This window comes from Sturnus vulgaris, chromosome 29 (assembly GCF_052056855.1).
Source record: "Sturnus vulgaris isolate bStuVul1 chromosome 29, bStuVul1.hap1, whole genome shotgun sequence".
Taxonomy (NCBI): domain Eukaryota; kingdom Metazoa; phylum Chordata; class Aves; order Passeriformes; family Sturnidae; genus Sturnus; species Sturnus vulgaris.
In genome coordinates, this window is record NC_142271.1 from 895552 (window position 1) to 922527 (window position 26976).

Below are 26976 nucleotides of genomic sequence, written 5' to 3' on the forward strand. Positions count from 1 at the left end.
CTCTTGTTTTTATCCAGTTCCTTGTTTATATTCTTGAATGCATGCCTCCAGTATCATATCACTTGGTCAGTCATCTCTGGTTTATTTGAGATCAAAATCAGAGATTTCTGTCCTAACTGGCCACCACTTTGGCAGGAATGATGGAACAGCTCTCTGTTTTCAGTTCTAGTGCCAATAAGAAAGTACAGTTAATAATCATTAATTCCTCAGTAACTATAGTTTTAGAATGGCAGGTGCCAAATGTCACCAGGTTGTGAACTTGAACTGTCTGGAGTGTCCCGTTTTAGTAGCAGAACCCCAGAGAATCTGATTTTATGGGAACAGTTACTTTTATCCTCCAGTGTTTATATCTTGGCTGATATCAGGATGATTTTCATGGAAGCCAAAGAAAGGCCTTACTTGAAATCCCTCCTCCAAGCTCTGCAGTGCTGGAGACTAGCACAAGAAAAGTAAAGGCAGTTTTGGGGGGAAAAAAAGGAGCAAATACATGTTGTTCTAATTCTCAGAAGTGGATAAATTATTTTGGCTGAGCTCAGGAGCACCAGAGTGGGAAATCAGCCCAGACATTTTGGCTGAGGTTTAGGCAACTAAGAGGTCTCATAGTGGGATGTGTCAGGATCCTCCATGTGTTCTGCTCCCAACCCACCTCCCTCCTTAGGATGCAGACTGCCTGGATGCTCTGTGGAAAGTTGGAAGAGCAGACAAAAGTTTTACTGTGGAATAAATGTTCAAGGGTACAAGGACTTTAGCTGGAAAAAGTCTCTGGGGAAGCAGCTTTAGGAGAGATTTATCTGTGATTCCGGTGAAAAGGAGCTGCAAAGGAGGGAGTTTTTGTGTGTTCTGGGGAGACCTGAGCTCAAAACAGAGGTGGGGGAAAAGCTTGGCCACAGTCTTGTCTCTGTTTCTCAGAAAATACAAATTGGGTGAGTGAAAGCTCATGTTAGATCCAGATTGAGCCTGGGGGAGGCTGGGGCTGGGAAACCTTCCCTATTCCCTCAAGCCACTGACTGCAGAATAGCAATGGGAATTCCAGTCTTGGTGAGGCCAGTGGGGATAAATGCAGCAGAGTCAGGTAGGATAGGGATCAGTGGCCTATCTGGGATGCAGCAGCTGGAGGATGATGATGAAGACTAAAAAGAATGTTCCTGTTCCATTTCGGAGCAGGTTTTCTTTATCCCTGACTCTGCTAGCTTTGACTTGGCCATGACTTAAAATAATAGAATCTATTACAGACTGGTTTGGGTTGGAAGGGTCCTTAAAGCCCATCCAGTCCCACCCTTTGTCATGGGGAGGGACACCCCCACTATCCCAGGTTGCTCCAAGCCAAATTCAGCTTTACCTTGGACACTTCCAGGGATGGGGCAGCCACAGCATCTCTGGGCAACTTCTGCCATTGCTATTGCACAGCAGGAACAATTAGGAACAAATCTAGAAGAAAAGTGTATTTAAAATGACAGAGCATAGAGAACAAGTAGGAGATGTTTATAATCATTTAAAGGATTGTTTCTCCTTGGAGTTCTCTGCTGGAGCATTACAGATGTGCCTTACCCATGTGAAAGTTTGTCAAATGAAAACTTGAAATTCAGAGGAAGACACTGAGGGTTGTGTTTGTAAAATAACAATTTCTGGGCAGTAAAAGTATCAAACAAAATGTCTGTTGTCATGAACTGCCTTCAGGACAGTCTGTATAGCCCAGTATAAACCCCAGACACAGTAATGGAATTAAGTTTTATGGAGAAATAGCACTGAAACGTTTGATTGTGAATTACAGTTGCAGTAAGTGGATTAAATAGGCTCCATTGTTGTCTCCCTGTCCTTTGATTTATGGAATGAACCAGGCTCACTCTTGTTTGTAAATAAGTGTTCTGCCTACTTGTACTGTTACCATGAAATCACCAGATGCAACTGGATACCAATATAAATTAAATCTCTTTTAGAAGGGCTGAATTTCTAAGCTTAATTCCACGAGATCCAATGAACTGGAAAGCTCCTTATGCAAAGTCAATGTCTTAATGTTATTGCTGATTCAGAGCTATGACCTAGGAGTCCTGATTTTGCTGCATCCTATTTTTCGCCTTTATTTCTGCTTTTAGTGCCACTTTATCCTTCCACAGAGGCTTCAGTTCAGCTTTTGTCACCGTGTTGTTTGCCTTTTTGTGAAAGATGGATGTAATGAATAACTAGAAGATCAAGAATAGCTTTTGTTAAGTGTTTTGTGAACGACCTGTTGTAGCCAGACTGACGTACTGGGAGCCCTGGGGGTCCCCAGTTGTTGCTGCCCCTTTCCCAGTGCCTGTGGACTGTGTTTGGGAGCCAAGGAAGGCTCCGAGTCCTCCACTTTCAGGACTCACATTACCTAATATGGTAAGGTATGTCTGCAAGAGCTGAGCTGTTTTGCTGGGATACAAGGGAAAGTTGACCAGTAAAAGGAACAAAATAAGTGAATTTCTGGCCAGCTGATAAGGAACTAAAATGCTTTCAATCCAGACAGTGCTATATGGTGCTGTTCATCCTATGCTTCATCGCTGCTGGCCCAGAGTCCCTTCTGGGGATTAAGGATATGAGTATTTTCCCCTGGTTTTACCCTTGAGTGTTTATTTCTAGCAGAGATGTGGTGTGATGTGGGAGGGAAACCATCTGGCTCTTGTCCAAGGGCATGTAGGTGGCACCATGCGTCACTTGCATCGGGTAGTTAAATTAGAGAGCATTTAATTCTGTGTAACATAAGGCTGGGAGAGATTGGCTCTGTTTAGTCCTGTTTATAAACAAATTGCTCTAATGGGCTGTGTATGCTGCAAGGAAAGATCTTTAATATGTATAGCAGTATGAAGTAGCAGCAAAGTGCTGCAGGAAGGAGCATGAGCCGAGGCTTTGCCATAGAACTTGAATGTGGTGAAGAACATCCCCTGGATTCTCTGGGAGGTGGAGGGGGCAGACAGCAGAGAAATTAAAATTAATTCTCCTACAAAAATGCTTCACGTCTGCACAGAGGATTTGCCTTGTGAGTTCTCCAGCCTGATGTGCTTGTGTTGGTTTTTCTTAACCTCAGTATGTGGAGAAGGGCATCAGCCTGGGTGACTGCTTTCCCTGTTGGTACAGCACTTCACTCCTCAGCCTGGCTCTGAGCACCAATGAACAGCTCTGGGAAAACATATTGTTTGTACCTAAATCCAAGTGACCCAAGTGGGTTATGTGACTACCGAGTTACAGCTAAATGCCTTCAGGTGAATTCCTCTTAACTCACCAAGTTGCTGAATTAGGAAGGTGTAATGTGAAGCAGTGATGGGGATGGGGTTGAGTAACACAAAACCAGCTAAAATCCAATCTGTGAGTCCTGGGAAGATGAAGCAAAACAGCCAGTCCTCCAGGAGTGATTCCCAAGGTCACAAACTCATAACTATTTAAGGTAACTTTATGCTTTAGCATCTGGTTTAGTTGAGTGCCGTCAGACTTGTGCTGCAGTCTGGGGTGACTGATCTTTCTCAGTTGTCAGCAAGTCATTCTCCTGCAGCCATGGGATTGGGGTTGGCCCTGCAGCAGCCACCCACAGCTCCCTTGGCTGCTGATGGCATTGCTGGGAGGCCTGTGCAGTCAGTTCAGATGATCCCAGTTCACCCCAGGGCTCCTTTTCCTTTGCACCCATGGCAGCTATTGCACAGGGTCCCGGGATTCTCTTGCTTTATTCCCAGAAGGAGCTGGGAGCAGTGTGATGGATTGGGTGACAGCAGGATCCATGACACATGACTCCCAGGAAATGGGAGTGCACTCTTCAGGCTCAATGTTAGCTCTGCTTCTGGACCTTATCCCAGAGACAGAATAAATCTCGCTATTGTTTTATGTCTATTTATGTTTGTAATTTTTGACTTTTTAGTGGTTAACAGTGTATGGTTGTGCTTATATGCGTAACAGAGCATCCACTTTTTGTGGGAAACTGTCAAAATCTGTCTCCTCGTGACATGTTCAAAACTATGGAAAGTAGAAATATCTCTGACTGCTGAACTACTTGGAGCAGGTTCTGGGCCCCTCTGGGAGCTGATGATCATACCTCAGTGTCAGTCATCCGGTGGGCTGGGGGAGGATGTGATTGAAGTCATCCTCCAAAAAATCTGATGTGCTGAATTAAAATTCCTGCCTACAGCAGTAGATATCTGGGTGGGCCTTAATGGCTGTGTCATGGTGACACAGGTGTCTGCCTTGGAGAAAAGGGAGGGGCTGCAGCAAATGGAATTGGGACATGTCCTGCTCAGCCCCTGCTGTCTGGCCCTTCTCCCCAGTGTGAGAATCTGCATCCAGCTCTGGGGTCCCAGCACAGGGAGGATGTGGAACTGCTGGAATGAGTCCAGAGGAGCACATGGAGATGCTCTGAGGGCTAGAGCCCCTCTGCTCTGGAGCCAGAGAAGCTGTGGCTGCCTCATCCCTGGCAGTGTCCAAGGGCAGACTGGATGGGGCTTGGAGCAACCTGGGATAGTGGAAGGTGTCCCTGCCATAGCAGGGGGTGGAACAAGTTGAGCTTTAAGGTCCCTTCCAAGCCATAGTATTCTGTGACTGCAGTGTTCTAGGGATGCTTCTCTCTAGCAAAGCTCCCATGAATCCAATTGTCCTCATCTCCTGTCATCCTGTGCAGGCTGGTGCCATCACACATTTATGTAGTAAATTATTTATCTCCCAGACATGTCCAGAAGGAACGAAAAGCAGGAGCTGTATTGCCTCATGGCTAGCAGAGAATTTAGGAGTAATCTAAATTTGTTTGGAAAATTGGAGTCAAATTCTCTGGCAATGAAATATCATTTGGAAACAACCACTGTAGGAAAAATGGTATGTTGCTGTGATATGTGGGGATTTTATTTGTCCCTTGTGTCTTTAAAAGGTCACTTTTTGTTCGGAGTTTATATCCTCCCACATGCTTCTCTTCAGAAAAAGCCTCATGTTTGGAAAGTCATTGTTAGTTTTTTGCTCTTGGACATGGACTTTCCCTATGAAAAGTAACATTATTTGGCAGAAGCTGCTTCATTGTTTGGTGTGTCAAGATGTTGAATCCTTAAGCTGCAAAACTCCTTCTGGCAGGAATTTCCCACCTGCTTTAGTTAATTTGCAGCTCATTGCTCATTATAGGGAACCTATAAGAACGATGGAGAGGGACTTTTTTGCAAGAGCGTGTAGTGGCAGGACAAGGTGAAACAGCTTGCCACTGTCAGAGAAGAAGTTTAGATCAGGTATTTGGAAGAAATTCTCCCCTGTGAGGGTGGTGAGGCCCTGGCACAGGTTGCCCAGAGCAGCTGTGGCTGCCCCATTCCTGGAAGTGTCCAAGGCCAGGCTGGACAGGGCTTGGAGCAGCCTGGGATAGTGCAAGGTGTCCCTGCCATGGCAGGGGGTGGAGCTGGATGAGCTTTAAGGTCCCTTCAAAGCCAGGACATTTGTGATTCTGTAGTGGGTACCTATCAGGCACTGTTGTAGGGTTTGAGTGGATGTTTTACCATATAGGTTAGACTTTTCATTGATCTTAGATTTCATCCTTGGCAGTGGCCATAACTTTCTGTACCACAACATGCTGCTGGTGAGGGATGGTCAGAAATAGGCTTGAAGCACAATTAGATGTCAGTGTGTTGAAGTTACAGATTTGCCTGGCCAGTGGCACTGGACTGTTGTGTGTCAGCCATTCACCTGCACAGCTGAGCTGATAGACAGGTTTTACAGCCATGGAGTGGCTGTAGTGGACACAGAGAATCTGATGAATGTACATAAAGAGCAGAATGGATCATGACTGTTCTAAGGGCTCTGAGATACTTATTTCTCTACGTCATATTTTGGAAAGTCCCTTAGCTTGAAATAGCTGTTTCCATCTGGTTTTTGTATGGCTGTTTGCTTTCTCGGCTCCCCTAACATGGCCTGTTCATAGCTGTGCAAATTGCTGTTGCATTCCTCCTTGTGAGAAACCTGGGTGGGAAGAGGGAACCTGTCAGGAAATGTTTGCTGAGTGCAACTGCCAGACAGCTTCCCCTGGAAAAAAACTACTTTATCCTTAATGGTTGGAACTGGATGAAATCAAGTGATTTTTTTTGCATGAGCAGTGCTCATACTGGACTTGTAAGTGAACAGAGCAAAGCATCTCTCTGGATTTGCTGAAGTCTGTCCAGAGAAGGCCAACGGAGCTGGAGAAGAGTGTAGAGCACAGTTCTGATGAGGAGCAACTGAGGGAGCTGGGGGGCTCAGCCTGGAGAAAAGGAGACTCAGAGGGGACCTTCTGGCTCTGCACAACTCCCTGACAGGAGGGGACAGCTGGGGAGCGGGGGGTCAGGCTCTGCTCCTAGGGAACAGGGACGGGACAAGAGGGAATGGCCTTAAGTTGAGACAGGAGAGGTTTAGGTTGGTTATTAGGAAAAATTCCCTGGAGGGTGGTCGGGCACTGGCACAGCTGCCCAGAGCAGTGGTGGAGTCACCATCCCTGGGACTGTTCAGAAACATGTGGATGTGGCACTTGGGACATGGTTTAGTGGTGAACATGGCAGTGGTGGGGGAGTAGTTGGGCTTAAAGATTTTTCTAACAGTCCGTGATGCTGTGATTCTGTGATTTTATTGTCATGCTTTTTTTGAACAAAGCACAGTACTGAGTTCAGGAAAGAAGGCAGAGCCAGGTTTTGGGTGGACGTGAAGGAACCTCTCCAAAGCCACCAGACCAATCTCTGGTGTACAGACCTGGCCAGGATTATGACATAGCAGTAGGCAGTGCTGGGGTTGCCCCAGGGGTTGTGCCCATGGCTGCATTTACAGCCTGAATGGAATCCTGTCTGTGATCTTAGAGACATTTATGTTTTGCAATGCTGCCACATCTGTCCCATTCAACTGGAGCCTTTTGTGGTGCGGGTTTGTTGTTTCTGGTTATTGCCACTGTTGCCACTCATTTCTGTAACCTCTCATCATCAGCCTGTGTCAGGGGAGGGTCAGGCTGGCTATAAGGAAAGGTTCTTCCCCCAGAGGGTGCTGGGGCACTGCCCAGGCTCCCCAGGGAATGGGCACAGCCCTGAGGCTGCCAGAGCTCCAGGAGAGTTTGGACAGTGCTGTCAGGGATGGACAGGCTGGGATTGTTGGGGTGTCTGTGCAGGGCAGGGGTTGGACTGGATGGTCCTTGTGGGTCACTTCTGACTCAGGATATTCTGTGATTCTATGAAATGCAGTTTAATAGCACATTCAGAGAGGAAACGTGAACATCTGTGGCCTCTCTCAGAGGCATTTCTGCCTTTGATACTCCCAAACTGGGTTTGTCTGCCCCCTCCAGGCCCTATCTCAGGTTCCCAGTGCCTTTGCTGTAGAAGTGTAGATGTAGATTGGTTTTCTGGGCTTGTCCTGAGCTTTATCTTCAAATGATGACAAACTCAAGACAGTGAAACCATCTCCCTCTCTGCAGCCTTTACTTTAGATCCAGTTCTCCCCCTCTGAAGTTAGGGATGTCCCCAGAGGGGTCAGTGAACAGCCCAGCTTCCTTCTGTACCTGCTGGATTTGAGTGTCCAAGGCACCTTACCTTTTCTTCCAAAAACTCAACTCTGCTCCACAGAACTGCTGGAAGATGTTTCTCCTGCATGCAGAATTGGGCACTTGCAGGTGCTAAAATGATGTTTCCCTGTTTTTTGAACTGTCTTCACCCTTGCTTTTTACTACCTCTATTTATAAGAAAGGAAAAAGAAAATAACTCTGAAATTTTATATTTAAAATGTGCTATTCTCAGCCCCACTAAATGATCTGCATGTGCTGCTCAGTGCTAATCCAGGTATGCCTAAAGCGTGGTGCTTCCAGCTTTTTTGTGATAAATTTAGAGATGGGAATAAAAAATGGGAAAAGTATGATGCTATAGATGCAATTATAGACTCCTTCCTTTACTCCCTATCTATGTGGCACTACAGCAGATCTGCTCCTGGGAATCCTGGCCTGTGCTCCTCCGATTCAGATTCCATTTATGGAAAACTCCAGCATAGCCTGCACATCCCATTTACAGAACAGCTACTGCCTGACCATGTTGCTTTGCTCCAGTTCTGCAGTCCAGCATAACCCTGACAGCCTTCTACAGTGCTAAATAAGCCCTGCAAGCTGTATTTGACCCTGGTAAAGCTTGAGGTTGATTTTAAAGTAATTTATTTACAGTAGGGTTTATATATCATGTACAGTTGCTGTATAGCAGCAGTAGTAGTAATAATAACAATATTAATAATTTGAATTATTAAATCTTGAGATACAAAGTTCCATTAAATAAGCTAAATCAAACGCCCAGAAGTACAAATTGTAGACTAGAGTACAAGTAATGTTTCAATAACTTCTTTTAAAGATAATAGGTGTTGGCCTTGTTACTGCTAAAGGAATTAATACAAATGTGTTTATACAGCTATATACAGACAGTTCCTTGGCTGTTCTATACACACAGCTCCTTGGCTATACTTGCTGTACAGCACATTCATTTCTGTAATCCAGCAGCTCCTCAGCTGCCCATGACTCTACCCCAGGAATTAAAATTTGTATTTTGGAGCCAGTTTTTAGTTCTCTCACTGTACAGAGACATACTCGGTCAAAATTACCTGTTCAGGTTACCTAGTGTCATGAGAACATGACTGTTAATAAGCAATGCAGAGGGTAACAGTGAAGCTGAGTCACTACATTTTTTAGATCGAAAAAGGCCAATTAAACACAAAAAACCAGCCAACCAACCAGTGCCATCAACCCCTGAGCTGGAGTCCAGTCCTTCTCCTGCCCTGTAAGCATCCCTGTAGCCAAAGCAGAAAATCCTTGTCAGGAAAAAACTACAAAATCCACACAGAACATAGAATAGGTGAGAAGACTTGTGATCTTTTCCAGACTTAATGGCACTATAATTCTCTGGGTTCTGTGATCACTTTTGAACATTAGCTTTTGGTCACATCCCCTGTGCTGCCAATCCCAAATTCATTCATTATGCACCAAAATGAGCAGTTTCTTTCCAGAACAAGCAGAATTTCTTTGCACAGAAAGTGCACAGACGGGTGCAGTGAATGAAGAGGTGAGAGCAGGAGGCTTAAAAAGGCTCAGCCTTTTCATTCCAGATGAATTCCTTTCCCAATGTTTTGGGATAGGATAGGATAGGATAGGATAGGATAGGATAGGATAGGATAGGATAGGATAGGATAGGATAGGATAGGATAGGATAGGATAGGATAGGATAGGATAGGATAGGATAGGAACATTTTACTGCAAGATCTCACGTGGAAAAAGCAGTGGTTGGTTCCCTGGTGCAGTGGCCCCCTGACTGTAGCCCTTGCTCTGGTTGTGGAGCCCTTTATGTTAAACCAGGACTGTCCTGGCTGTCAGAGCCACCCTGGGGTTGGTCACAGCTTGTCCTTTGCAGATAACAACTCTTGGTCTGATCTGGATGTAGTGAGAGACAAGTGTAAGGCAAGGAAAATCCTCTTGAGGGCCGAAGCAGTGGTACCATTAAGGGTGCACAAAGAATGGCTGTTATTTTGGGTTGAAGTAACCACCAATATAGGACATCCTGTGGTGATGCCCATCGCAGGATTATTAAACTTTGCCCACAATATAAACAGTGTTACAAAGGGGAGGTGCGGTACTGTGGCCCTATGGATTTCAGTTTTGTGGGCCAGTCCAGTGACATAAAAGCAATGGGAAATCTAATTCTGACTCTGTTCTCTAGAACCCGTGAGGGTTGTTCGATTGTAAATGGTTTTTTATGTTTAAACTGAGTGTCTGGCACAGGTTGCCCAGAAAAGCTGTGTCTGCCTCATCCCTGGAAGTGTTCAAGGCCAGCCTGGAGCAATCTGGTGGAAGGTGACCCTGCCCAAGGCAGGACTTGGAACAAGATGAGCTTTAAGGTCCTTTCCAACCCAAACAATTCCAGAGTTCTCTATTTTACAAAACTATTTTATACCTAGAAACATTATTTTCTAGACATAAAATGACTTTGTAGCCTTACTCTTGGAAACAGCTGCCAGATTATTTTGTTCCCTTTCTCCAAAGAAGTATCATGAGAATAAACGCAGTTTTACAGTTGATTTGGGTATTGCATAAAATTACAGATTTCAGTGATTCCCTGGACCAGCACATGACTTGACAGAAAAACAGCACATTCTGCTTCTGCAGTGGGAAACCCAGAAGGTGAGGATTGGGAAAATTTGTTTACTTGAACAGCAAACAGCTGAACTCTGTAGAAGGAGGTGCCAGCAGGTATCAGAAGTGTCTGGAGTGGCATGAAGTGATTATGGAGGTTCTCTGCTTCTCAAAGAAAAGAGATCAAAGTGGGCTCAGTGATAGGCCTGGGGGGCTCAGCCTGGACAAGAGGAGGCTCAGGGGAAACCTTGTGGCTCTGCACAACTCCCTGACAGGAGGGGGCAGCCAGGTAGGAGTCGGAATCTGCTCCCAGGGAACAGGGACAGGAGGAGAGGAAATGGCCTCAAGCTGTGCCAGAGGAGGTTCAGGTTGGATACTGGGGAAGATTTCTTTCCTGAAGGGGTGGTCTGGCCCTGGCACAGACTGCCAAGGGCAGCATTGGAATCAATATTCCTGGAAATGTTCAAAATATGTGTGGATGTGGCACTTGGGGGCATGGTTTAGTGGTGAAGGTGGCAGTGCTGGGGGAATGGTTGGATTCAGTCTTAAAGGTCTTTTCCAGCCTCTGTGATTCGGTGACAGGTTCAAAGGAAAACATGAAGCCTGTTGCCTGCTTCTCCCTTTTCTGCTCGTCCAGTTGGGTTCCAGTTCAGTAATTCACAGGTAGCTGTGCAGGCCCCTGTTCTTGCATCACTTGAGGGGGTCACAGCAAGGGCTGTGCCACTGCTGAGACCCCATCCCCAAAAGCTCAGTACCACAGTGCCATCTTAAACTGTTACTAGCCCTGAGGCCAGCTGGGAAGGAAGGCTCATCTGTGTGACTGAATCCTCCCACCCTCCAGATCAGTGTCCAAGGTGCCTGTTGGGAATGGTCCCCAGGAATGCCCAGTGGTACCCAGAGGAGCCTTGGTTGGCCAAGGACAAGATGGTGCCAGAGACCTTCCCCCTGCTCAATGATCACAGGGTTGTGTGCTGGGGCAGGGGGTCCCTGGCTGGGATGAATTTGGCAGATGTAGGCAGGGAGGCCCTGGGGGAAGGTCACAGTGCTGAGAACGTCCTGGTGCTGTCAGGCTGAGCTCTGTGTAGCTGGAGCCACCATCGTGCTCCCTGGGAGATAGGAGAGGTTTGGCTGCAGATGAAAGAACTCAGGTAGATGGGAAGGAATTCAGTGAGGTGCTTGGTAAACCTGGTGTGAAAAATGACAGCTAGGACTTCTAAGAGATAGTTTTGGGATAATTTGTTCCAAAAATACCAACTACTCTTATTCTTCAAGTTGTATTAGAATTCTGGTCTCCCAAGAGGGCTTCTCCTCCCCTGCACTCAGGAATGTGCTATGGGCTTGCATCACCCCTGAGCATCACTGCAGCTCTAGCTTCAGCTCCCAGATTTGTTTCCCATTTTTGTCTGCTGCAGGTTGGAATGTTGCAGTGCTGCTGATACTTGTTTTACCAGCATCATGTTCTGTAGGTGAAGATTTTCAACACAGAAAAAAAGGGTGTATGTATTTTCCTCTCAAATATTTAGCTTAGGGTTTCATCCTATTTCTGGTACATCATTTTCATGCATATGAGTTCTCCTGTCTAACTAATTTTAAAAACGGAGTACAAACACAGGCATCATCACCAAAGGAAGAGAGAGGACAGACATCTGAATGGAAAAGGAACTAGCAGAATCTGCTGAGCTGGAAGGGACCCACAAGGGCCATCGAGCCCAACCCCTGCCCAGGACACTCCAGCAATCCCACCCTGGGCATCCCTGGAGCAGTGTCCAAACAATCCTGGAGCTCTGGCAGGCTTGGGGCTGTGCCCATTTCCTGGGGAACCTGGGTAGTGCCCAGCACCCTCTGGGGGAAGAACCTGACCACTTCTTGGGTAGAGTGTATGAAGAGTGATCATAGCCAAGACCACAGCTCTAACTACAGGAATACACTATTTCATATAAATATGGGAAAGATATAATACTATAGTACAGTTGTGCTGCTGTAGTCCAAGGTGAGAAGAAACTTTAGGGTGATTTTCCCCAGAAATAGGTCAGAGCATGAAGTCAACACTCAGACAGCCTCAAGGGATTGTGTATAGTGGTTGTGGAAATGCTCATGGAAGACTATTTTTTTGCATGTCTTTTTGAAAGCTGTTTAAATATTCCTTAGTAAAGTACACAGCAACACAGCTAAAGCATGGACCAGCCTGGTTCTGACTGAGGAATCTCCTGAATAGACAGGAACAGTTGGATCTAAACAATGACCTTGAATGTGACAGAGCTGAGGCTGTGAGGAATAGCAGCGCTCTGAAGGAGAGTCATGTTTCATATTTCCACTGGGGACTACTTGAAAGTAAACTGTACAAACCAGCAGGAAGAAACCCCTAAATCAGGCATTTGTTGGAATAATGCTGGAACCTGGTGTGTTTTGCCATATTGCATCTCTTGCTGCTCTCTGTGTCCTGGCTAATCAGGCCTCCCCTTCTCTCTAAAATGAGTTACTGGCCACTAAGCTTCTGTATGAGATCTACACTGGGTCACTAAATTATTAGTATGGAATGGTTCAGGGTGTATTTTGGATTTGGACTGTGAGTTCTGTACCAGAATGTTGATTTTGGAGCTTTCCTGACCCTCCTCAGCAGAAACATGACCGTGGAGGGATGTGAGAGTGCTTTATTTGGGACTGGATGGGATGGGAAACAAAACACTGCAATTTAGAGCTGTGTAGCTCCGCCTTGGTGACTAAGCTGGGCTTTGTCAGCCCTGGAACTGGGATTGGGACACTCCAGTGCACCACCGGCCAGTTTGCCCAGTTTCACTTACACTGTTTTGAAACTCCAGAAACTGAGACTGGTGTGAAAGGATCACCCTGTGTGCAGGGTCTATAAATATGCACGTAAAGCATCTGAATTACCTTGTTGTACAGCAGAGTCGGGCTCCAGGCACAGGGAGAGGTGTGTGATGAGTGCAACAGATGGAGGCTGGAAAGATCAAGGTCCTGCCCCAGCCTAGTGGAGCAGGGGGGGTGCCTGTCACTGCCTTCTTGTGTGTCTGGACTTCATTTCCTTACGTTGAAAGGGGAATGCAGAGATATTCCCAGGCAGAATTAGACCTCTCCAAACCCCTTTTCCCCTCTCCTGCAGTCAGGATGATTACTCCCCTCCTTCCTTGTGAAGAAGTATAGAGAAACCTGATCTCACTGGAACTTAGAGCAGGAAAATCTGGCAGCCTTGTCTCCTGCTCTCCCTGGTTACACAGTGATGCTGCTTTGCTCTTGGAAAGTGAAGATGCTGGATGGCAGGAGGAATTACTGTAGCTGCTATTCCAAGCCCCTTCCTCAAGCTCTGTGCCAGTTAAATTACTCAGGTGCCAGGCAGAGTGCAAAAAGGAGCAGGATTTCAGAGCAATGCAGAGTGGGATAACACTCTTAAAATATTTTTATATAGATACTATTCTGCACTTCACAGAATAGTCTGAATTGGAAGAGACCTTAAAGCTCATCTCACTGCACTCCACTGCCACGGACAAGGATATCTTCCACTAGACCAGATTGCTCCAAGCCCCATCCAGCCTGACCTTGGTAGGAAATGTTTTATATTAAGCAAATGTGAAGCTGGAGCACGACACGCGCTGCTGATGCCTGGCAGGACAGGCACCTGCTCTAAGTGACCCTGCCTTGACAGGGGGATTGGACTGGATGATCTGCAGAGGTGCCTTCCAACCCCAACCATTCTGTGATTCTCTGTGGTTCTGTGAGCTTGTTAGAGGCATTTTTCAAACGAAAATCCCATGTCCTATTTCAAGAGGACATGAGTGACACACACTCACCTTTGCAGAGAGCCATCTTGCCACTTCCAGTGAGCTTGTCCAGCAGCAGAGCTTGGCAGAGAGCTGGGAGTCTGGGAGAGGTACATGCTCTCCACACCCTCTGTCCTTTCATCCCAGCTCCTCTCCCTCCTCCTTGATTCCAAACGCTCCCTTGTACATTACACAAGCTCTGTGCTGCCCTTCCACAGCTCAAACAGGCTTATGAGCAAACAACAAAAATCCTGTTGTGCTGCCCAAGTGTGTCCTCGCTTTCATGGCATGAGCTGCTCCCTGTCCTTTAAATCATCTCCCTCTGTCACAGCCACACACATCTTCTGGAATTCAGCCTCTGTAAAGTACCATCAGCTCCTCCAACATCCCACTCACAGCCCACCAGGCCTCTGAAGCTCAGGAAGGATTTTCTCTTCTCCCCCTTTCCATTTTTTTCTTTTTTTTCCCTGCCCAAATCCCAAAATCAATCCCAAACCCAATTTGGCAGCCCAAATCCCAAGCTGAAAGTGAATCGCTGCTGCTGGCTGCCCTCCAGCATTCCTTTTGGAGCGAGTCAGGATCTGGAATGTCAGAATGTCAGAAGGCAGCAGAGGGAGGGAGGGACGGGAGAAGCCTGTGCGTGGGTAAGGGTGGCGGAGGGGGGAGGAGGAGGAGGTGGAGGAGGAGGATGGAACAAAACCCAACTTCAGCTGGACTGCCCCTTTCCAAACCAGCGTTTGTTCCTGATTTATGCTTTTGTGTTTCACTTAAAACGTGCAGCGCCATGCAGCAGGGGCAGAGCTCACGGCCACGCTCCGGAGTAAATCAGGGTTTGCTTTTCCTTTCCTTTTTTTAGCTTTTTTTGGCAAAAGCTTCGTGTCTAGATAAACCCAGCCAGTTTCCAGCTCTCTCCTTGAGCCGGGAGTTTGTGTCTCCTGCAGTTCTGGGGAGAGGTTGATCCCTCTGGGCCTGTGGCACGCTCTGGACGAGAAGAAATGTCCTTTTGCGGAGAAGTCGGGATGGGGCCCAGGCAGTGAGGCTGGCACAGAGCAGCATCCGGCACTGGAGCACAGCGAGTCCTTGACACCTTCTCTGCTTCTGCTCGGACAAGAAACATTGTGGAGCCTCAGCTCTTCCTGCAGCAGATTAATGCCTAAAATTATACACCCTAAACAGGAGGGTTTAATTACCAGAGCTGTGAATAGTTTAATTAGTTTGTTGTGACCTTGGAAGAAGGACCTGCCCAGCACCGTAGAGCGACAGGAGAGCAAGACTGGTGTTGCTTCTCACAGATACGCAGCCTGCAAGGCCATGTCGTCCCTGTACACCAGGAGTAAGGAATACACTCGCAGCAGGAAGGCTCAGTCAGACTCTCCCCCGTCCTCTCCTTCCCCGATCGCAAAGACTCTCAGAGTAAGCAGCTTTTTCCTTTCTGTGTTACCCTGCTCAGCACATGCTCTGAGCAGAGCCCCGTGGTGGCGGTTTGTTGTCTTACCCTTGGAGACCTGTGGCTGTGGTTTCCTTTGGAAGGAGGATGGTTTAAATGAAACTTGGGATCGTGCCTCGGCAGCAACAGGTTTTAAGCAGCTGCCAGAGTCCCTGCACTGGGATTAGCTGCATTAGTGGTGTAGGGAATTGCTGGGATGGTAGTTTCCCCCTGTCATGGAACATGGCTCTCCCTTGGCTGTTGCTGGATGAAAACCTCCCTGGTAAAAACAAGGCAGAACCTGACCAGCTTGTTGAACTGCACTTTTCCAAAAACACTTCGATATTGCTGATGAAATGAGGTTTGTGTTCAGCTTTCACCCCTGGGGCTGAGCTGGCCTGTGCTGTAGTTTCATAATTTCAACACCACAAAAAAATTGAAGAAAACCACCTGTAGCAGGAGGCAAGTCAAGGTAGCTACCTGTACTCCCCAGACCAGAGCTGGTATCCTCCTCTCCCAAGGTGTTGGGAAGTTGGGTATGCTTCCCAGCAATACTGCTTATAGCTCCAGAGTCATGGGAGAAGCTGTCACAAACTCTCTGGGTCCAAATCGTTGTACAGGCAGCCTCTTCATCATCAAGAAATATTATCATGCTGTAGTCAAAGCCTGAAGGAATTAGTTTTTAACACCCATGCTAATTTTTGATGGGAGTGATGCCTTGGGTTTTAGCTTTTATATTTTTCAGAATCTCTGCTGCTTAGTGTGTAACTCTGAAACTTTATATTAGGTGTTAGTAAGTTCTCTTCATAGGGTAGTTAGACAAAACAATTCCTTTCTAGCTGGAGAATCAAGGACATCTGGTACCCAAAAAGCAGAAACAATGGCAAGGGAAAGGGGGCAAGGCAGGGGGCTGAGACTTCATAGCCTGGGGCTGTGGTTGGATAATTGACCCCAATGTGTAGATGAACCAAAACTTATAAAAGTGTAAAGACTTGTGACTGGGATCCATCTTGGATTAGTTTTGGGTGGCCAGGCTCTTGCACTGCCCAAAGTGTACCCTTTCAATAAATACCTATTTTATTAATTTTGTTCTATCTAGTCTCTGCTCCAGTCAGCCTTTCCAGGCATCAGGAGCTTAAATTAATTCCAGCACTGGTATTTGCTCAAATCAGATATGCATTGCCTGTTCCATTGGAAGGGACAGATCTTGGTCTGGAAAAAGTATTGCCCGAAATATTTGAATTTTAACCCACTGCTGTGGCATTAATGGAAGCAGTTCCTGACCCAGGGAACTTCAGCCTCGAGGCTTCTGTGGCTGCTGGTTGCCCTGGGCTGTTAACTGTAATCAGGAGCAGGTGATTTCTTCCTTCTGCAGCTGGAGTGTCTTTGGGATGGTTCAGATAATCTCAAACTATCCCACATGGGCTTGTATGTGCTTCCCTCATCAGTTTAATCACTGCACTTACCATTCCTCACTAAAGGTCTGCAGTATTGATCACCAGCCTCATAACAGGTGGGGACCCATTCCAGCCTGCTGGAAGTGGTTTCATTTCTTTCAAACCCCAAGTTTTTAAGGCCGGACGTGTTCGGACTGACTCATTTCTCCCTCTTATGCATCTGGGTATATGGGAGAGTGACAAACTTCTCACAAGAGCCCTGAGCTGTGCCAGGAGCAGACTGACAGGAGGGGCTGGTTTCTCTATCCAGAGCCATGGGGGACTGCAGACTCCTAGGGGTCCATGGGTGTTGGAGAAGGTGGTAGGAACTCTCAGGTGGGTAGAGGTGGTGCTCGTTTCTCTGTCCATCACCACAATGAGATTTGCAGGCTCCTGGGGAGCTGTGGGTATTGGAGAAGGTGGTGGGAGTTCTCAGGTGGTTACAGAAAGGTGCCAGGTGGGAATGAGAGAGCCTGGAGAAGAGCTTCCTGTGGCAGTGAGGTTTTGATGAAAACCAGCACATGAGCATGGAAATTCTTGCAGTGGTAAGGCAGTACCAGCTGTGACTCCACAGAATCTGTAGGGAAAAAACAGCTGGGGAATGCAGTAGCATTGACTCAGTCAGTGTAGGAAACAGCCCTGATGCTATCTGGGTTATGGAAATAGCCCATGTCTTAAAAGGCTAATTAGAGAAGGGTTGACTTTAGGCTAAAATAAGGATTTGAGTTAACCCTTTCTCCAAGACAATGTAATTTTGCCACAGGCAAGAGAAATAAGGGAGTTTGGTTTACTCTGGGTTTGTTCTATGTGTTTATTCCTCCCCACCCACTCCCCCATGCCTACAGTTACAGGCCTGTGCCACAAGGAGCTACCACCCATCATAAGCGAGGTAGGAATCTTGGAGTCTTTTATCTTTCCATCCACTCCCTTGATACCAGCAGAGCTGTGGGCTCTAAACATTTCCAGCTGAGCAGGGTGTGAGCACACACAGGAGCCTCATACATGGTACACACAGGGAGAAAACTCTTGGAGAACCAGGCAGAGCAAAGGAGGTTTGACTTATCGAGGTGTCAGTGCCAAACAGCTGCATTAAATGTCATTTGCCAAGCAGTTTCCCGTGGCATTCTCTCTGCATTTGCACTGCTGCTTGGAATGCTCCTCCTTAGGAGTTAGGGTAATATGGCCTGGGGTTTCTCTTCCTTTGATTGCTGGGAAGTCCCCAAATGCACAGCTAAGGAAGGGGATACTTTGCAGTGAACTCATGCAATCCGTGAGTGAGGGAATATCCCTGCACAGGAGCTTAGGGTGACAGTGGGGTGTTGGTCCCTGGTGCCAGGTCAGCACTGTCCCATAGTCCCAAGACCTCCACAAACTAAAATACTCAAATCTAGTTCAATTCCCCAGGGTAAATGTTGCTTTAATGAGGATGTTCCTCAAAAGAGGAAACTCAAACCCCTTTGAAATCAGTTCAGATCATCCCATTTTTTGGCACAAGTTTCAAGTGTTTGGCAGTAGGTACCTTGTCATCATGTTTCGCACCATAGTGATTTAGCTTGAGGTTTCTCCTCTTGAAAAAAATAATATTCACTTCCAAAAATGTAATAAGCATCCAGGGGCATGAAACATGTTGTGTGCAGTTTATTTAAGCAAATAAATGACAGGATTGGAAGGGTGAGAGTGAAGTCAAGACCGAATTTTTTTTTTTAAATTCCTATTGCTGCTGGGCCAGTAATTTTTTCACAGGAAGTACCATGTAGTTTGTGTTTAGGCTTATCCACCTGTTTGTTGTGGTACTTTGTAACCCTTGTGCTTCTCCAAGTGCTATTGGTTAGGTGGGGGAAAAAATTAAGGAGAATGCATGTTCCTAACTTACTGCAGAGATTCCAATTGCAGCTTCTCAGTTGTTTCCCACCTCTTTGTCAAACCTTACCCTTTTTTATAAACTGCTCCTTCTTGATTTGTTAGCTGATATTTTTTGCTGTAAAAAAGACCATCAAAACTTAAAATTGTCACCAATGTGTGTGGGCTGCTCGTTCAGTAGTGGCTGCATCTGTGTGGCTGCCATTGCTTAGAATCCCAGAATGGTTTGGGTTGGAAGAAATCTTAAAGCCCATCTTGTTCCGTGGGCAGGGACACGTTCCACTATCCCAGGTTGCTTCAAGCCCTGTCCAGCCTGGCCTTGAACACATCCAGGCATGGGGCAGACACAGCTTCTCTGGGCACCCTGTGCCAGAGCCTTACCACCCTCACAGCCAAAAATTCCTTCCCAATATCCCATCTAACCCTGCCCTCTGGCAGTGGGAAACCGTTCCCTCTTGTCCTGTCCCTCCAGGCCCTTGTCCAAAGTCTCTCTCCAGCTCTCTTGGAGCCCCTTTAGGCCCTGGAAGGGGCTCTAAGGCCTCCCTGGAACCTTCTCCAGGCTGAACACCCCCATCTCTCCCAGCCTGGCTCCAGAGGGGCTCCAGGCCTTGGGGCAGCTCCGTGACCTCCTCTGGACTCGCTCCAGCAGCTCCAGGTCCTTCCTGTGCTGGAAGCCCAGGGCTGGAGGCAGCTCTGCAGGTGAGGTCTCACCTGAGTGGGCCACAGGGGCAGAATCCCCCCCTGCCCTGCTGCCCACGCTGGGGGATCAGCCCAGCACAGGGGGGTTCTGGGCTGCCAGAGCACGTGGCTGGGGCACGTTGAGCTTCTCATCCACCAACACCCCCATGTCCTTCTCCCCAGGGCTGCTCCCTGTCCATTCTCTGCCCAGCCCAGTTGTAAAGTAGCTGCTTGATGGTTGTTGCTCACTCCTCAAGAGATTCTGTATAATTCTTGTTCTGTCCATGCTCATACTTTCACTGCAAGGCTCTTTCTGTCTGATGTTAGACCGCTCCCTCATTAAGCCACCTTCAGAGTACATAACCTGAGCTTTCCAGATGAATTTTTATCAGGAAGAGCTCAGCAATAAAGCTCTAAATGTACACAGTGGTCTGCACTGATTTATTTTATTCTGCCGTTCATTGGAGCATCTGAAGGAGCCATGCTGGGTGAATTATGGGATGCAGGAGCATCACCTTTTATGGGCCGTATGTTTTCACCAAATCACTTGATAGTAATACTTGAGTATAAAGAGCAGCAGTTCCCAAATCACCATCTCTGTTAACGAGCCCCCACACAGAGCCTGTGGTGCTCTGAGCAGGGCTCTGAGCACTGATTACCATGGCAGCAAATGCACCAAGGCTGGCTACGGTCATGTGCACACGTACATGGGGAAGACAAAGTGAATCTTAGAGCAAAAATAAAAGCTAATGCACAGAAATGTGAGTGGCTGAGCTGCAGGTGCTCATCATGCAAATCACACTGCCAGGGTTGGTGTTAATGCTTAATCCCAGAGCGATGTGGTTGGAAAGGACCTTAAAGCTCATCACACCCCCACCATGGGTTGGGACACCTTCCACTAGCCCAGGTTGCTCCAAGCCCCATCCAGTCTGGCATTGGACACTTCCAGGGATGGGGCAGGAAGAATTTCTTCCTGTTAACTGATCTAAATCTTTCCTCTCTTACTTTAAAACCATCCCCCCACTTGTCCTGTCACTTGCCCATGTGAAAAGTCAATGTCCCAGAGTGCTGGGAGGTCATTAGAAATGTCTGATAGGAGTACAGCCTTCCTCAAGTTTGGAATATGAATGTGTCAGATGTTCGGTTTTTGCTCTGTGGTGTTTTTGCGACAGGTTCCATCTGTTTCAGATATTCCTGGTCATAGGTTTATTCTCACATGGGGTTTTCCTCTGTGAATCATTTGACTTGCTGTGCTGCCACTGCCAGTGTGTTAGTTAGAGAATAGAAAGTGTTATGAAAATATTTTTCCAGGAACCTTTACATTCCTGGGTTTCCATTTAGTGGCTTGGACCCATTTGGTCGTGATAAAAGTGATGCTGCATAAATTGAAATGGGATCAAATAAGTTGTTTCATGATAGTTTCTCTCTGATTTCTGGATTGCTGACTAGTTACACAGTGTCTGTGGAAATGATTGCCTGCTCTCCCAGCAGCCAACAAAAAATGTGGGATACTGAAACTTGAACTTTCAGGCAATTAATCTTCGTCTCTGTTCTCCAGCACCCTGCTTTGTTTTATCTCTGGTTATTCCTCATGTTTCTCAGATGGGTATCGGGATGAAACCCTTCTATGTTGTTTGTCCTTGGGGTTTTTTTTTTGAGTTCTCCTCTGTAAATGTCCATATCTGGAAGCATATCGGGAACTTGTGGTCATTCCCAGGGCACCACCCATGAGATGTTCCGTGCTGTGACTCAATAGCTGGATGATGCTCCTGCATCTGGATGTATAAACAAGATGGGTCAGGGCATGTGCTGTGACCTGTGGGCTGAACAGCTTCTGTCCCTGAGGCTGAAGTTCCTTCAGCTCTTCTCCCTCCCGAGCAGCAGAATTGATCCAAGCCAAAGCTGGAGCAGGGAGTCTGTTAACTATTAAAGGCTCTGAGTGGTCATGGATGATTTGGAAAGGACTTGATGTAACACTGCAGCCTCATTTAAAGCTCCCGTTTGACCCTCAGCTGCCTGGTCAGAGGTGTTGCCTTTGGAGAATCTGGTTAACAGTTGGAGAGCAATCCCTTGGGACAGCTCAGCCTTGAAACCACGGCTCCTTGCAGGAGGTCACAAGGTCAGGGGCAACTTGAGGTTCCACGAGAGCAGGGAATCAGTTGGAACTGTAAAAGGGATGAAGGGAGGAGGAGAAATACAATACCCTTAATTTGGGTCAGTTAATGGTACAGCCACAAAACCAGGGACAGAGAGAGGGGGAAGTGCTGCAGGATGAGAATGAGCAGCCACAGGAGTGATGGGGAAAGTGGGTGGAACCAGCAAACCACTTCATCCTGCTGAGCTGGAAACCGGCTCTGCTTCCCTGCAGGAGCCCACTGGAGTTCTGTTTTTCATAAAATGAACACAAACCCATCAAAAATAGGGCTGGAAGAGAGACAGAGCCCAGTTCATCCATTTCCCTGTGTACTGGCAGCTCTACTTATGCTATTCATGGGAGGTGGTGCATAGAATCATAGAATGATGGAACCATTAAGGTTGGAAAAGGACTCTAAGATCACTGAGTCCAAACACTAACCCAGCACTGCTGGGTGGGGATCATTCTCTTCTCCCAGATAAGAAGCAACAGGACGAGAGGAAATGGCCTCAAGTTGTGCTGGGGGAGGATCAGGTTGGATATTGGGAAAACTTCTTCCCTGAAAAGGTGGTCAGGCACTGGCTAAGGCTGTCCTGGACAGAGATGGAGTCACCATCCCAGGAAGCGTTCAAAGAGCATGTGGATGTGGCACCTGGGATTTCACACCTGGGGACATGAATTAATAGTGAACATGGCAGTGCTGGGGTAACACTTCAGCTTGATGGTCTTGAGGGTTTTTCCAGTGTTCACAGTTGTGTGATTCCATGATCACAGTCTCCCTGCCATGTGCTGCCTGTGCCCATAGTGCTGTTGTGGGAATGTGGCTGCTGGTTCAGGAGCTGTTCACTGGATTTTGGAGTGAACTTCACACTGAAAAGTTGCTGGGCTGGCTGTTGGCAGCTCTCACCCTCACTGCTGGTTCAAGAGGTATTTAAGTCCCTAATGAAACACCTGAGAATATCCTGCCAGAGTTTTTGCAGGGCAGGGAAGGGGCTCCTGCAGATCTATGGCATTCTCATCTGTAAGAAATTTGGGAGTAGAAATCTTTTCCTCTTGTGTCACTTGGCCGCTCGGTTTTTATTTCCACATGTCTAGAGAGTTTTGTCTAAGAGCACGTTGCTTTGCAAAATTAAATTTTTCATCAATAAAATTTGATCCCTTAGAAAAGAAAGAAAAAAGAGCAACTAAACCCTGAGTTCCAGAATTATGGCCTTTCCTAAATTAAAATACTGTCCAGCCTGGTGTTTTACATGGCGAGTTTTATCCCCAAGAGACAATGGGAATAAACTGCAGCTGCTGGAAAGCCCGTGGGCCATGGGACACATGGAGCACAGAGCCACAGGCTGGCCATGGCATACATGACACAGACCAGCATCTGACTGTAGCTTGTTTGGGATGGAAGGAGATGTGGCCATCAGTTCCTCACAGCCCTGGATGTTTATTTCTGATTAAATATGTGTTGTTTGTACTGAAAACAATGGGATCTGCTGCAGCCAGCTTCCAAAGCCACTATTCCATCTTGGAGAAGCTTTTAATGTTATGCTTCAGTAATAGTAGTTTTTCTTAAGCAAAGTTTATTGATTTATAGTTTGAGAAAACATATTTTGCATCAGGCTTTGGAGAGTTGGAGGTTATGTGGAGGTGGTTTGGCTGCACTGGATTATTAATCATATCCATGGGATTTTGGAATCCTTGCATTTGCACGATTGCAGGCTCGAGCTGGAAGCAGCACATCCATCACGCTGGTCAGACTAAGGGGATGCTGCACAAACCACAGCTCTCAGGTCAGAGGAGCAGCTTTCTGAGGGAGGCAATGACCTCGAAATAACTCTCAAAAGCAGAGTTCAGCCAGACCTCCAAATTATTCTGCGCCCACTGAAAAACTTAAACTTGATCCCAACCATTCCTGACTGAATGACAAATATGGCTGGAGGGGAACACCGACCTGAATTGTACGCACTGGGGATGGTCCAGGGTGTCCCAGGCAGCCTCCTCCTGGCTTTTGTTCCCTTCCTGGCTTCCCTGGCTCCTGGAGGATTCCTGCCCTCAGCACCGCCCTGCTCTGCCCTGGCGTGGCCTCACCTCAAGTTGGGGGGGCAGTTTTGAGCACCTCAATATAAGAAGGATCTGAAGCTATTGGAGAGTGTACAAAGTAGGGACATGGAAATAGGGAAGGGTCTGGAGGGGCCACACAAGGAGTGGCTGAGGGCACTTGGTTTGTTCACCCTTGAGCCTGAGGTCAGACCCCACTGGGGGCTGCAGCTCCTCCCGAGGGCAGCTCTGGTCTCTGCTCTCTGTGACAGTGACAGGACCCCAGGGAAGGGCTGGAGCTGTGCCAGGGGAGGGTCAGGCTGGATATCAGGAAAGGTTCTTCCCCCAGAGGGTGCTGGGCACTGCCCAGGCTCCCCGGGGAATGGGCACAGCCCTGAGGCTGCCAGAGCTCCAGGAGTGTTTAGACAGTGCTGCCAGGGATGCAGGGTGGGATTGTTGGGGGGTCTGTGCAGGGCCAGGAGGTGGGCTCAACCCCCATGGATCCCTTCCAGCTCAGGACATTCCATGCTTCCAAGAAGGAGAGGTTGTCCTTTGGAACACACATCAGCCTGGCCCAACACTGCAGCTCATGTAGGAGCAGCTGAGCTACATAACTGCAGGAACTTAGTGACTTTTGCTTGTAAAAGGGAAAGAACCCCAAAACCAGCTGGCTTTATTTTTCATTTAATTTCTAAAATAAACACAGATCATCAAGAGAATATTTGCCAGCACAAGAATAAAATTCGAGGGGTTTCTAAAACCTTCCCTGTTGCTTAAAGCAGGAAAGAGCTGGAGCTCTTTGCCCCTGGGTCTCATTACATGGTGGTTAATTAATCGTAGCCATTGATCAGGATTTCTTAGACAAAACACACCAAAATAAATTCCTTGACGACTCTCTTAAAATAGTGTACACTGTCCTGAGACTGTCCAGTCTCAGGATGAGATAAAGAAGCATAAAATGTTCCCAAAGCATTTATTTTTTTTTCTCTTTTTTTAACTTGTTTGGGTTTTTTTCATTTTTTCTTGAAAAAATGTAAATAGTAGGCGATTGTGCCTTCACTGGCTCCAACCTCAGCCACAGAACGCAATTGGAAGCAATTAGGGCAGTTTCTGCCTTGGCAAGAGCAGCAGCCAATCCTCCTTTTGGCACTGCAGTTCAGGGCTGCATTTTATTGAAATCTTCCATGAGGAATTTGGTTTTAATTATTCATCACTGAGCTCCCAACAGCTGCAAAAATTTCTGGTTTTAAGGGAAGGCTTCTGCCCTCCACAGTCCGAGTACATTTTTAAAATCAGTCCTGGCTGGTATTCCTGGCATGAGGCAGCATCCCAGCATTCTGGGCAGGTGGAGCCAGGGTCAGTACCCAGCGTGCCTTTCCCTGAGACCCATGTCAGCACCTTGAGAATCCCTGGAAGTGTCCAAGGCCAGGTTGGACAGGGCTTGGAGCAACCGGGGACAGTGGAAGATGTCCCTGCCCATGGCAGGGAGTGGAATTAGATGAGCTGTAAGTTCCCTTCCAACCCAAACCATCCTTTGATTCCATTATTCTGTGGTGCTCTTTGCCCTTTTGCTTGGGTCCCATCTCAGATCCTGATGATTTTCCAGCCCACCTGGGTTGGATCATCTCTGAGCTGGCACAATGGGCTGAACCGCTTCAGTGTCCTCCACCACCCCAGCACTACCTGGATGTGCTGCCCACCATGAGATGGATGGAAGGGAAGGTGATGGGATCACTCTGGTGAGAGTGATCTGAGGATTACCAGAAGCTTGTGAGCATGGCTGCAAGTGCTCCATGCTTTTTAATTTTGCTTTGAAGTCACCCCCTTGGGTGTCTGGGCAGCAGCACCGGGGCTCAGCTCGGCTGCTGTGCTGGATTCCAAATCAGGACAGCCACCTCCAGCCCCACCCCAGCCCCTGCAGTGCTCTGACCCTGTTTAGATTATGGAAGGATAATTCACAACTTGATGCTTCCCTGGCTCTTGATGTTTTTAGTGAAATTTTGATCCCAAGGGAAATAAAGGAATCTGGGCAAAACTGCAGTGCTGCTCCAAATTTACTAGGGAAAGAAAAAAGCCTCCCATGCATTTATTGATAATGACTGGAGTGAATGCAGCAATTTCTCAGCTACCCATCACAAACCCTAACAATTTCCTTCAGGAAAGTCAGGAAGGAGAAGACCCTTCTTGCACCAGCTCAGTCAAGTGCACGTGTGGTGCCTCAGCTCCTCATTCCCGCTGTTCATTCCCAACTTCTCTTCCCAGCAATGAAGGAAGAAGTGTTTTTTGTCCTTCATTTTCTCACTCTGACCTTGGAATTTCCATCTCTAGGATGGCATCTGAGCAAAGGACCTCCTTCCTCACTTATATGGGCAGCACAGGGAGCCAGCCAGTGCTGCTGGAATTCCAGTGAATATTTGGTGGCTGTTTGAGAGGACAGGGCAGTGCAGGCAGGGCCAGGGGGGGATGTGCTGATGGAGCAGGTGCAGCTGGAAGCACATGGAGAGGGTTCCACAGGTGCTGTGGTCAAACATAGGGCAGAACTGAGCTGGAAAGAAGCTGTTTTCTGCAGAAACCTATGTCTCCAATGCGAGATCCCAGTGGCCTCTGAAGATTTTGTCTCTTTTTGAACAAATGGGAGGGATGTCTCAGTTAAGCACCTCCTCCAGTGTTCCACAGAATCATGGAATCACAGAGTCACTGAGGTTGGAAAAGCCCTCTAAGATCATTGAGTCTACCACTGCCTGTTCACTGCTAGCCCATGTCTCAAGTGCCACATCCACATGTTTTATAAACACTTTCAGGGTTGTTGACTGCACCACTGCCTGGGCAGCTGTGCCAGGGCCTGACCACCCCTTCAGGGAAGAAATTTTCTCTAATATCCAGTCTGAACCTCCCCTTGAGGCTATTTCCTCTCCTTCTGTACCTTGTTCCCTGGGAGCAGAGCCCAAACCTGCTGGCTGCCCCCTACTCTCAGGGAGTTGTGCAGAGCCAGAAGGTCCCCTCTGAGCCTCCTTTTCTCCAGGCTGAGCCCCCGCAGCTCCCTCAGCCATTCCTGGTGCTCCAGACCCTTCCACAGTTTCATCATTCTTCTGTTAGAGGGCTTTTCCAGCCTTAATGGTGCTGTCATTGCATGATTCCAGGTTACTGCAGGGTGGCTTTGCTCATTGTTGGCAGCAGCAGGAATGATGCTCCCCTCTCATCTGGCACTTTGTTTTTCTTTAAATACATAGAGACAGTCACAGTCTGAACCAATCCATCACAGTATCCATCACAGGAAAGTTATAAATACAATAAACCTGGGGGGTTCCCCCTTTTTGTGTGTATGTTTAAAGTGGTTCCTTTCTTACTCCACCCTTCCTTTGTGGAAGCATGCCCCTGCTCCCCCTGCATATGGAAATTCTCATTTTTTAGAAGGAAAAAAAAGGACAGAAGTGATTTTTCCTCTTGATACAAATGGCCTGGCTGGCTCAGGGACCGGCTTGGGTTCATTGCCTGATTTCCATGTCACCTTGCCCAGCCACATGGTGTTTCCCGTGTTCAAATCCATTAGC

General features: G+C 47.4%; 1 protein-coding gene across 6 annotated transcripts in view; it reads left to right on the top strand.

Moving 5' to 3' along the window:
- PPP1R12B (protein phosphatase 1 regulatory subunit 12B) overlaps positions 1-26976 on the top strand; it is a 134928-nt gene that overhangs the window by 88480 nt on the left and 19472 nt on the right. Inside the window, exon 1 of one of the 6 annotated variants that reach the window (XM_014872864.2) lies at positions 14642-15273. The exons of the other annotated variants lie outside the window; for them this stretch is intronic. Coding sequence (XP_014728350.1) covers positions 15172-15273 — 102 coding nt within the window. The 5' untranslated portion in view covers positions 14642-15171. Of the gene's footprint in view, positions 1-14641; positions 15274-26976 lie in introns of those variants that run through there. 6 annotated transcript variants of the gene reach the window in all.